General features: G+C 37.5%; 1 protein-coding gene across 1 annotated transcript in view; it reads left to right on the forward strand.

The window, feature by feature from the left end:
- Positions 1-1001: 1001 nt before the first annotated feature.
- The window catches only part of LOC149217674 (zinc finger CCCH domain-containing protein 28-like), a 258614-nt gene continuing 246798 nt past the window's right edge, over positions 1002-12817 (forward strand). The window contains exon 1 of the mRNA XM_089391401.1: positions 1002-1299. Within this exon, the coding sequence (XP_089247527.1) occupies positions 1040-1299 (260 nt within the window). The 5' untranslated portion in view covers positions 1002-1039. The remainder of the gene's footprint in view (positions 1300-12817) is intronic.

Raw genomic sequence — 12817 nt, forward strand, 5'->3', positions numbered from 1 at the left:
GTAAAATTTGATTTTGATTTTGAAGAGTTTATGGTTTTGTCACTCACACTTTTTTGTAATGACAAGCCAAAGAAATAAAATCTGTATATTTTGACTATTGAATAGAAAATTTTAACTTAAAAAAGAAAAGACAAAATAATCAAATTAATATAGCCTATTAAAATATGACCATTGAATAGAAAAAATAAACTTAACAAAAAATAAAAGGAAAAATGATCAAATTAATATAACATATTTAAATTGGCACAATTTAATTAATAGATAAAATGATTTTTTTGGTCAAAATCCAACAATATAATTCCAAGTAAGATTGTGATTTTTTCTTGCTTAAAATGCACTTTTAAATGTATAAATAAATTCAACACTCTAAAAAACTCTGATTTTGTATATTAAATAATTTAAATTTACCATTTTTAAAATATGTATAAAATTTCTAACAAAATTAACAAGGAAAAAATACTTTGAAAAAAACTATTTCATTTATTAATTAAATTACACCATTAAAATATAAAAAAAATTACGTTTTGATTTCAACTAAAAAAATCTTAAATTTTTTTATAAAAGAAAATACATTTTATGATTCTAAATAGACAACATGCCTAACGAAATGACAATAACTTTAAAGCTGTCTTTTTATCAAAAGGAAAATTATATAAAAAATAATCATATACATAGTTGTGTTTTTATCAAAAGAAAAATGATATAAAACAATCATATACCGTGCAACCTTTTCTAAACCAGATTCCATTTAACTTCATATGATAAAAATACAAATTATTATTTCATATTATAGAAATACAAATTATTATTCCAACATATAAAAATATAAATTACTGTTCATACGACATGTACTTTGTCTAACACAAACTCATTAATGTTTTTGAAGCGATGGAAATGATGTTAAAAGGTGCCACTTTGGTCTTTGAAAAGATTTGGTGTTGCTTTCAAAATATATTTCTGTTTTCTGGGTTGTCCCACTATTTATATGAGGCTGCCAGAAATACTCCAACCCCTCCCGGTGTGTTGCAGTTGATCAATTATGGCCGGGGACAAACGTCAGAGAAGCAGAAGCAAGAGTGAAAGCAGATCTCCAAGTCCGACTCCCACTACTTCCAAGTCACTTGATCGAGACTCGCTCGCTGTTAAAGCCATTCCTTCAGAGAATGCCGCCGAACGAAGACCCGGTAAAAGAAACCAGCTGACGGTAGAAATTTGCAAGGATTTCTCCAAAGGCCGTTGCAAACGCTTGCCTTCAGACTGCAAATACGCCCATCCCGCTTCCTCCGTCGCAATTGAAGAGTAACTACATATTTTACTCTCTCCACATTTAATATTTTTTCGAACTTTATTCGCTTGTAAACAGAGTTTAAATTCATTAGTAATTAAACATTAGATAAATTGTCTGTTGGAAGCTTTTTTTCAAGTTTCTTTGAGAAACCTGGCCCAAAGTCGGGGACTGCACCATATAATATGGTCTTCCTTTGGATTAGGTTCCAGGTCCTGTGGTATCTGTTCTGCCAAATTTGGCTGGACTTGCAGCCGGCCTCATAGCTTTCTTGACATCCCATTTGTGTGCGGCAGACCATGACCAGAACTTAGAAGGAACCCTGATGGTTGTTTCAATACTTCGTCAACTTAACTGGTGAACTATGGCCCTGTTAATTTGGGAAGCCATTTCCAACAGGTATGGCCCTGTTAATTTGGGAAGCCATTTCCAACAGGTAGATGAATTGAGATAAACTCCAAGGCCTCGCTGGCGTGGGAAGCTATCTCAAACGTGTAGATCAATTGAGATAAGCGCTGAGGCCCGCTGGCGTGGGAAGCCATTTCAAACATCTGGATCAACTAAGAATGCTCCGATGCCGCTGGCGTGGGAAATCCATTTGGAATAGGTAGATAACTTGATATAAGCTTTCACTCAACAATTGTACTCATTTAGTACCAGTTTGTTGAAAATTTTTGGTTAGGTTAGAATTAACTAATTCTGACCGTCTTAGATTTCACTGTATACCTATTGAGGCACATAAAGCGTCAGAAACTACCCCAGGCTAGAAATTGAACCTAGGACCTGCCCTCGGCCGGTAGGCTGCTCTACCATGAAGCTGCATGCCCCTTTAATGATGGGAACCTTTATTGGTTGGTGTCGATTGCTATTTCTTGCAATTTTTAAACTTCAGGTAACTTAGATTTAGCAGAAACCATAGGAATGACCAACATCCATTGTTCAACCAACATTCCTTGAATATCTTCATATGTTCAAGAGATTAGAGAGGGAGACATCATATTTTATGTGAGTTGGAGGTTGCTCCAAGCATGTAGCCAAATGTTCTGTGCAATATGTGTTATTCTAAGAATAGCATGTGCTCCAATGAGTTGAGGATTTGGAAGATGGAAAGCAAAACATATTCTTTGTGCTTCCCTTTTGAATGTTGAGATATTTTATGTCATAAATATACTTGTTTTAACGACAGTTTTATATTTCTTTAATTAATTATTTAATGGTTTTAGTGACAAGTATGGATTTTTTTAGAAAAATTGGATATGATATAGAAAGGAAACGATACGAACACATAATTTTTCTTTCTTATACCTTGTCCTCTTCCCCCAAAATATTTCGATGGAGTGTAGCTCAACTATCAAACACAATAGTTGTCGTAACCTCAAGTGACTCGACCAAATTTGAACTTGTGACCTATGGCCTCTTCATCAATGACATGCCTTGGGTCGATGATTCAGCCAATTGAGCTAATTGTTGGTGTTGGTGTGTTATTTAGGGCAGTCTGAATTAGGGTTATTAATTCTTCTTCATTATTATGGTGTTCTTTTCATCATCAAGATAAATGCCAAAACAAGAAGATCACAACCATACAAGATGAACACAAGATGTAGGTGCTTAGTTAGGGCAAAACCCCTCTTTTAGGGGAAAACCCATAAATGCTTTTTTTTTTTGAATCAGCTAGGGCAAAACCCCTCTTCTAGGGGAAAACCTAGAAATTCTTCTTCTCTTCTTTAGAATCAAATCAAATGAGACAACTAAGGCCTTTAGACCAAGACAATGACCTCCTCTAATCCATTGAGTCAGCCTCTTCAAACTTTTGTCAACATCAACAAAAACCAAAGACAAATCTTCATGATTGAGGTCTCGTCCTTCCTTTATTTCAAATATTTTGAACTTGTAGTAGTTTCATCTTGCAGTAGCCCTATCTTTGCATGTGTGACATAAGAACAAGTAAAAACTTGCTTTCTTTTGCTTCATAAGAGTCTCTCCTTTCTTCGCTATTTATCTTCTTGATTTTCCAAATGGAATAGGCTCCTTATACTTCTCCTTTCTCATTAGAAACTTCAGATCGAGATCTTCTAATAAGTTGCAAATTGAATGCCATACTTGGATAGTCGAGGTGCACTGTATATATATATATATATATATATAGTTGATGTAGCTTCCTTAATGGGGCCGACTTGATGAAGAGCAGGCCGACTTGAAGGACATGAGGTGCTTGAGGCCGACTTGATTGACTTATGAAGCCCAATAATGGTCTATTACATCATGACTTTGACTTTGACTCAAGACATAAATCCTAGAGCACACAATGGGTGCTTTTAACCTAGAAATAAAATAAACAAAGCATGAAAACCATGCTTAAATAATTTTTCTTTTACAATAGTTTTTCGTTCTTTTGACAAGTACAATTATGGAGATTGATACTAGTTATGTTTTTCAACACCCACTCTTAACTAGGGAGGTATGCATAATTGTTCAAACAGTACAAGGTTGACCTTAATTTGAAATGTTCCAAGAGGAATACAAAGACAATACAACAACATATGCAATGCTTGGGATACCCTCACTGCTAAGGTATCCTCCCAATAGGGACTAAGGTGTCATCTAGGCATTTGCCGCTATAGGTGCCATCAGGCTATAGCCTTGGTATCCATCCAATAGGATACCATCTAGGCCTCCATGTCCTGACACCAACCCTTACAGGGATCTAGGTATCGACACTAAACCAAAGCTCTAATTGATACCCTCCCTTTGGGATCTAGACATCAACTGAGATCTCAATACTAACCAGGCCACGATGTCCTCTTAAGTACCGTTATCATACAGGTAGTTTTATGGTACTTCATCTCTCCCTCTTAATCAAATCAAATAAAAGAAATTGTCAAAAGAAACATTTGCTAACCTTTCTAGAAGAGATCAACATATCCACCAATCCGAGCATGCTCCTAAAACTAGTTGTGGGGAAGAGATTTCGTCAATGCATCAACTACTTGTTCATCTGTTGGCACGTACTGTAGCTTCATGATCCCAACCAATATTCCTCCAATGTATGTGATCTTGTATGCTAGCACAATCTTCAGGGTCTTCAACTTATTCTGATGCTGCTTAGGTCATCACAATATCCAAACATATTTTCACAAAAGTTTTGTTCTTGAACTTCTCCAGCAGCACGAAATGCAGCCTCAACACTTTTCAAAATATTCAATTCTTATTCACAACTTCATAAATCATGAACACAACTTTATTAATCACTAATAACCATCTGTAGTGGTTTAACCTGTCTCCGATCTTCATTCTTTCTTCATAGTCTGTCACAACATATCCTCCCTCTAAACTGGGGAGATTTACATCTCCTTTGTTCATGCTTCTTCACAGGCTCTTTCTTTCACATCATTATATCATTGGAGAACTCCAACCTTCTGGAACATCTTTCCTTCTATAATTACTTGGCAACAAGGTCATCAACAATGTATACTTCAATGTTACCAAGATTCTTACAACTCCCTCTTTCCATCATGCTCAATATCATCATCAAGTCATCAACAAGTATGAGGTAGGTAAGTATCTTTAACATCTTGAAGACTATGTACCTGCAAATCTTCAACAACAAGTTCAACCAAAGCACAAATATAGAGCATGAAGTCAACTTTATCAATGTAGGGTGAGCATGTTGACATAATGGAGCATAATAAATTAGACTTTAGATATCAAAACCTAAACCTAGTTAGGTTTACAATCATCAAGGGTTACCATTTTCATGTCCTAGACTTTCACAACAATCTATGCTAGGGTTTTGTTACAAACCCTAGATTCCACCATCAAAGCTAAACTTTAGACATTAGTAATTATAATGGAAGCATTTTATATCTAGGGTTTCATTAATTATGTCCTAGAACCTTATATCAGTTTCTACTAGGGTTTTTGTCGTAAACCCTAGATATAAGCATCAAAACTTCAAGGTTTGGATATTCAACAGTTTTGACCAATTTAGGGTTTCAATCATGCGAAAGCACATACACTTAGAGTTTCATTCCTAGGATTTTTCTATTACAAGGGGAAGTTGAACCACTCATCCTATTATCGCTCATAGCTCTAAGAAGTACCCCAAGACCCTAGGAGCTCCTAGAGCTCAATGTCCAACTCAAGCGGGACCCTCATGAGAGGGTCCTTCCACGACTCCAAGTCTCTCTCGGAAGGCTAAGAATTTGACCTTTCCCAAGGGATTCATGAGAATGTCAAGAATCTGCTCAATAGTCCTGATGTGTTGGAGCCTTATTGCTCCCCGTTGTACCATATCTCGGATAAAGTGGTGCCTGATTTCAATGTGCTTGGAGCGGTTGTGGAACACGGGATTCTCTGAAAGGCAAATCCCACTGTGGCTATTGCAATCGATCACGGTGGTATCTAGCACGTGCTCAAATAGCTCACTGAAGAGCTTCCTCAACCATGAAGCTTCACAACAGGCCATACTAACTGCAATGTATTCGGCCTCGGCGGTGCTTAGAGCAATCGATTTCTGCTTCCTGCTCATCCAAGAAATCAAAGTAGACCCCAATGAGAAGCAACATCCAGACGTTCTCTTTTGATCCACCACATTGCCTGCCCAGTCAACATCAAAATATCCATGAAGCCTCAAATTCCCGACAGTGTATCTCAATCCATAGTTGATTGTGCCATGGAGATATCTCAAGAGATTCTTAGCAACAATCCAATGTATGTGATGATGCTCAACCATAAATTGACTCAAAAGTATTCACAATGAAGCATATGGTCGGACGAGAGTTTACCAAGAACATGAGGGTCCCCACAAGTTGTCGATACTCAGAAGGGTTTGCCAATTCAGGCCCAACAACACTTCCACATAGCTTCTTGAAGTTGAATTCCATCGGAGTAGACACAAACTTGCAATCCACCATCCCACATCTCTCTAGCAGCTTCATAATGTATTTTCCTTGAGAAAGGAAAATCTTGCTTGGCTTTTGCTAGACCTCCAGGTCTAGGAAGTAGTGCATCAGTTCCAGGTCCTTCATCTTGAAATCAGAAGTCAAGTCCCTCTTGCATTGATAAATGAGAGGCTCCACACTAGTCAAAAAGAGATCATCAACATAAAGGACCAAAATGAGAGGGTCCGCACTAGTCAAAAAGAGATCATCAACATAAAGGACCAAAATGAGAGGCATGTCCTTTTCAACCTTGAAGTATAGGTTTGGATCAACATAGCTCCTCATAAATCCCAACTTCATAAGATAATTGTCAATCCTCTCATACCAAGCCCTAGGGGCTTGCTTCAACCCATGGAGGGCTTTCTTCAACCTTCATACATTTGTTCTTCGATCGTGTACTTCGAACCCCTGAGGTTGTTCCAAGTAGACTTCCTCCTTAAACGAGCCATGCAAGAAAAGAATCTTGTTGTCCATTTGATGTAGGCTCCATCCTTGATTGGCAGCGAGAGAAATAATAGATTGGATAGTGGTATATTGGGCAACCGGTGCAAATATCTTGTCATAGTCCACTCCTTCCTTTTGAGAGAAGCCTCGAGCAACGAACCTGGCCTTATATTTTTCAACACTCCCATTAGCTCCATGTTTAATTTTGTAAAGCCATTTAGAAGTGACCACAGACTTGTCCTTGGGTCTAGGCACCACATCCTAGACATCATTCTTCATGATTGACTCATACTCCTCATTCATCACATCTTTCCAAACTTGGTGTTTTATGGTTTCCCCGAACATGCGTGGTTCAACTTGAACAATAGTACTGATAATAGCCAAATAACCTTGATACTTGCTCGACTTCTTACTTTCCTGAAATGTCCCTCTTAGAGAAATATGTCTTTCAACATCTTTGAGAGTATCTTTGAGCCATAGTGGATGTTTCCTTGAGGTAGAGGTATCACCAGGAGGTGGATCGATAGGATCTATCATGCCTTCAACACTGGCCATAGGCTCATATGTCGGAGGTTCATCCTTTTTTTTGGCAGCATCATCATCGTCCTTCCTTGGGATAGGGAGATCTCTGGCTTTCCCAAGGGCAGTGTCTTCATCAAAGGTGACATAAGGATTTACTCGCACATCTCTTTGACCAGACACATAGATTCTATATGCCTTTGAATTTTTATTGTAGCCGACAAGTATTCCTTTCTTCCTAGAAGCTTCCAACTTATTCCTTTTCTCTTTAGGCACGAAAATACACGGGACACCCAAATATTCTAAAATGAGAACATTAGGTTTCTTACTAGTGAAGACTTCCTGAGGTGTCTTGAAATTCAAGGCTTGATGCAGGCTCCTATTTTGAACATATACGATAGTGTTGGCACAGGTGGCTTCCATGATTGTTCGATTCTTCCTTTCAACAACGCCATTTTGCTAAGTAGTGTATGGAACAATTGTCTCCCTCTTAATGCTAGCGTCTCTGCAAAAGTCATTGAATTCATTTGATTCATATTTGGATCCATTGTCGTTCCTCAATATCTTAATCTTCTTCTTTGTTCGATTTTCCACCAATGCTTTGAAAGAAGGAAACCATTTGAACACTTCATCTTTCCTTTTCAAGAAATAGATCCATGTTTTGCAAGAGTAGTTATCCACAAAGATTGCATAATATGAGTATTCTCCTAATGATGTTACGGGCAACATACTAGACAGGTCAGAATGAACCAATTGAAGAACATCGATAGTCTTGCTTTCACTAGAAGGGAATGGTCCCTTTGTATGTTTCCTAATTGCACAACCCTGACAAACTCCTTCATGGTTCATATTGAACTTGGGCATACTTATGACCATCTTCCTTTCCATCAACGAATGCTACCTTGAAGCCTTTATATTCCATCGCAAAAATAGACACCAGGTTCTTCTTCAAATCAGGTACATACAATACTTCTTGAAGATGAATTGTTTGACCTTGATTCAAGTGAAGAGTGATAGTACCTATCCCTTTCAACCAAATTTGAGAGGCCTCCTTGTACCTAGTGAAGTGCCTTGAGGCCCCTATCAATCAACCAATGATCCAACGTATCCGGAGGAGAGGCAGTAGATAGAGTGGTGTTGACCACTGCCGGTCAACTACCCATGCAGTACACCCCCTTTTCTTTGCAAAAAGGGGCAGCACCTGATCAGCATGTCCGTGCCATCCTGCCATCATCAGCAACTTGATCATTTTGATTGAAAACCTGTCTGCATGTATTAATTGTAAATAATCCTAGCAGACATGAGTCGTGTATGTGAATTGCCTAGGTGGACCTAACTTTCTAGTGGTAATCTACGTCCCGGAAGGTTTTTCGTCTCACCGATCCATGGATCGGCAGAGTTTTCCTTCAAACCTGACCCCAAAGCCGGGATGGATTTTGTCATTGGAATTTTAGGAGAATCCTAGTGTGTTGATCTGCTAGATTATAGTTGTGTCGCAGAACTTGGTGATTTGTGAGGGTCTGTATTAAATAGGTTTGTCCCCTTAAGATGTAAATTGTAAAAGTCATGATGTAATGTGTCTTGAGGGTTGAAAAATGTTTTAAATCCCCTCATGAGTCCTAAGTCCTAGGTCCCAGGTGATGTTTCCGAAGGCTTAGTTCGATGATCCATTTTAAAATGAATTAAGAAATTAATGAAATAAATAAAAAATAATAAAAAAATTAAAAAAATAAAGCAAAAACCCTAACTAATAAAATATTAATATTTTAAGAGAATGCATGCAAAATATTATTTAATAAATCGACGGATGAGATCAAGAGATGTCTTGATCCTCATCAACGGTCGAGATCATTTCTACATGGATCACTCGAACTAGCCGTTGGATCATTTCCTTTAAATAGGGTGCTAGGGGTCATTTTCTGATCATTCGATCTGTGAGTTAGTACTGAAAAAGCTCTCTTGTAATCTGATTTCTGGTTAATAAAAGAAGACTTTGGGGTCCAAATCTTGCTGGTGTTACTCTCTGGAATTGCTGTGAGATGCTTATTTTTCTGCATATTTCAGTTTTCAGCCATTAATAATAGCTTGTTTTCAGAGTATTGTGAGCACAGGTATCTTCTTCACTTGCTAGGGTTTGAGTGTTGTTAGGGTTTCTGAAATAATGGCAGGTATCTCCATTATTTCCTGAGATATAGCAGCATTCTTGCTCTCTTTATTGATGTTTGCTTGAGATGTGTAGGAGATCTTTAGGTGAAGGATATTGGTGGGCGTTTGGGGAAGTTCTAGGCTGAACCAGCCGACTCCCATAGGCTTTTCTTTGCAGAGCCTAGCTGGTTTTGGCCCTGGGTTTATCATTTAAAATTTCCTTTCTTGTTTACATGAGAGATTTTCTGAAATATTATCTGATATTCTAAAATATTCCTGTTCTTATTTGTTGAATCTGGCTGAAGAGGGGCCAAAATTTGTAGATTAATTAGCTGTTTTGGGGTTTTGCTTATATATAGGTTTAATTAGGGTTTTCAGTGATCTTGTCTTTTTCAGGCTGCCAATGACATGAACCTGTGAGAACCTGTGGACCCGCATGCCTTTCAAAACCACACAGTCACCTACGCATTATTATCATGAAGATCAAATTTGTTTTATGTTAATGGAATTGATCCATGAGGCTGTATCTATCACTGCATAATCTCTCCAACAAAAATATGATGAAAACAGCACCCATTCAAAACGAAAATCGATTGAGCCTTTGAGATTGAGCGAGGATCAATTTTCCCGGCACTTTCAGTTTCCATTCAATAGGTGCAACGTCAGGAATATCCACGCGTTTTATTGATCACCGCTGGAGAAACGTGAATGCAAAGGCGTTTTTTGCTGCTATCTGGTGTTAGAAACCCCCTTCAATTCCTTCAGATCACCAAAATACTCTGCAGCGGCAGCGATAATCTGCGGTTTGAGGGTTAAAGGCATTCAGCGCATTGATAAATCTGGCGAATTCTCTGTTCCCATATCGCCATTCATAAATCAATCTGAGCGTGATTTTCTGGGCGGACTAGCCGGTCTTCAATCCCATTCATCGACGGTTTCTCATCATAGCGATTTGCTTTCAAGATCGTGCCCAGTCTCCTTTCACGAGAGCAAGCAACAATTTCAGTTTGCAGTACGTGTAATCTTCGGTGGCCAGACTCGGTTATCGTCCAGCGAAATCCCTTTCCACACACGCAGTCTCGGACCCGTTTATTGATTTTCCGCCGTCGTGTAACTCTCCATCATTTGCAGGCTCGGTCATCGCCACAGGTATCGGTTATTTGAATGATAGTTGCGTGGTTGCATAGTTTTAGTCGCAGGGTTTTTTCTTCAGTCAATTTCATTTGAATTCGATTCTATTGCCTTAGCGTAGTTTTAGTTAGATTTTTTTTTTTTTTAATTTTTTTTTTTTTTAGTTTTATTTCATAAATCTTAGATTTTGTTTTATGATATATATATAAATTCAAAAAATAAAAAGAAAAAAGGGTTAGCGTAGGTCGTAGGCTTTGTTAGGTTTATTTTATTTTTTAGATTTTAAGTTTTAGTTTAAATAAAGTTTTATAAATTTTAGGTTTTGTTTTATTGTTTATATAGTTTAGTTTTAATATAATTTAGTTTTAGAATAGATTTTAAATTTTAAATTTTTAGATTTTTAAATTTTCATTTGTATAATATATAAAAAAAAAAAAAAATTTGTGGAAATTTTTAGATCCAGTTATCTTAGGGAATTGTCATATTTTTCATGCTGAGATCTAAATTTTCAAGTCGAGATGCGAAATTGATATCTGGTTAATGGTTTATGATTCGTGGTGGTTTAAAGCATTCATTTTCTGAGAATTCTGAATTGCTGGATATCGTTTTGGTCATTCTAAGAGTATTGTGATTTAGCTGATGATAGATGATTGCTGTTCATGGTCCATATTTTTATATCATTTAACAAGTAATCGTTTTAATCACAATCTCTTAAGGCACTGGTCTGCTGAATCAATCAAATCCATCAAGTGCTTTTTTATATCGTATCTCGTGTCTCCCAACCAACTGGTCGACAGTCGGTCTCATCATCTCGCAGGGACTACCCCCCTTAGTCGCGGGAGACAGGCTTAAACGGAGGGATCGGGGATCAGAGTGACAGCCTCCAGTCTGAGCGTTGTCGTGTCAATTCGTGCGACAACATTTTTTGGCGCCGTTGCCGGGGAAATTGTTTTCTCGGCGTTTCAACGACAATCTTCCTTCTCATTTTTATCTTTTCATCTGGCCCGGCAACGCCAACATTTTTTGGCGCCGTTGCCGGGGATACTTTTTCTCGGTGTTTCAACGACTTTTTATTCATCTTCTCATCTTTCTCATCTCTCATTTGAGCTGGCAGATTCGACCTTTAAGGTTATCATTTGGATCTTTTATTGCCTTATTTTTCGCCATATCATCAGCATATCTTCGGTGTGTTTCTTGTTTGGGTGGCGACTCCATTTTCTTATTGTTCCCAGACAAGAAGCCTCCCGCATATCTGTTTGTTGATTACTTCTTGGATCTTAGAATCAGTTTTATTGTTCAAGTGGCGACTCCACTTCTTGCATCCTTTGATTTTCTTGAGCAAAGATCTAGTTCTATCATCCATCTGATCCCTTATTATTCATCATGGATTATTCATTTAAACCATGTCGTTTTACTCACCGTCTCCATGATTTTCCGGATGAGGCCATTCCTGAATTACCTATTTTTTCAGGTGGTGATCCAATCGCTGTTAGAAGGCATCTAGGCTTGTTTACTCGCATCATGATCATATATTGCAGACCCCCTCAGTTTAATCATGAAGATATCAAAATGCGTCTATTTGTCCTTACTTTAGAAGATGATGCTTTGAATTGGTTTAACAGTTTTCCTAAGGATTCTTTCACTTCTTTAGAAGACATTGTTGATGCTTTTAAAGATAGATATGGTTATCCAAACAGCTTGCCTTCTAAAATTGTTGAACAGAAAGAAAGTAATTCAGCTGTTGAAGAAAGATTTCAAGATCAGAATGTGTCATCAACCGGAAATATTGCAGATCATCATAGTGGAAAATCAGGGACAAATAATAGTGAAAGGGAAGAACAAAAGCAAATTATACAAGATCTAATGATGCTGGTAAGAAATATGGAAAGCAATCAAACTAGTCTTATCAATGATGTTAAAACTTTATGCACCCACCTGGAAAAACGTAATAGGGAGTTGGAGGTCACACAAAATCAGCATGCTAAGGAAATTGAGGCCATGAAAATTAAATATGAAATAGAAATTAGAAGCATGCAAAGCAAGATGTCAGTCTTAGAGGAAAATATGGTGACCATGAAAGCTGATCATGATAGGGAAATTGACTCTATGACGTTCAATCATAACAATCAGTTGGCTGACATGCAAGCGAATCATAAAGAAGAAATAAATTTCATGCAACATTGCTTGATGGACATAAAGGAAAAGAATGATAAAGTAATAAAACACATGCAAGAACACCATGCCATACAAATCAGTACTATAAGGGATGAATGCTCTAGTCAGATGGATGCCATTAGAATACAATTTCAAAAGATTCAACAAGGGTCAGATGATAAGAGAAACCAGGAGCCTT

The sequence above is a fragment of the Pinus tabuliformis genome, chromosome 1_1 (assembly GCF_031772625.1).
Source record: "Pinus tabuliformis cultivar Carrire ecotype Pingquan chromosome 1_1, CPIR1, whole genome shotgun sequence".
Classification (NCBI taxonomy): Eukaryota; Viridiplantae; Streptophyta; class Pinopsida; order Pinales; family Pinaceae; genus Pinus; species Pinus tabuliformis.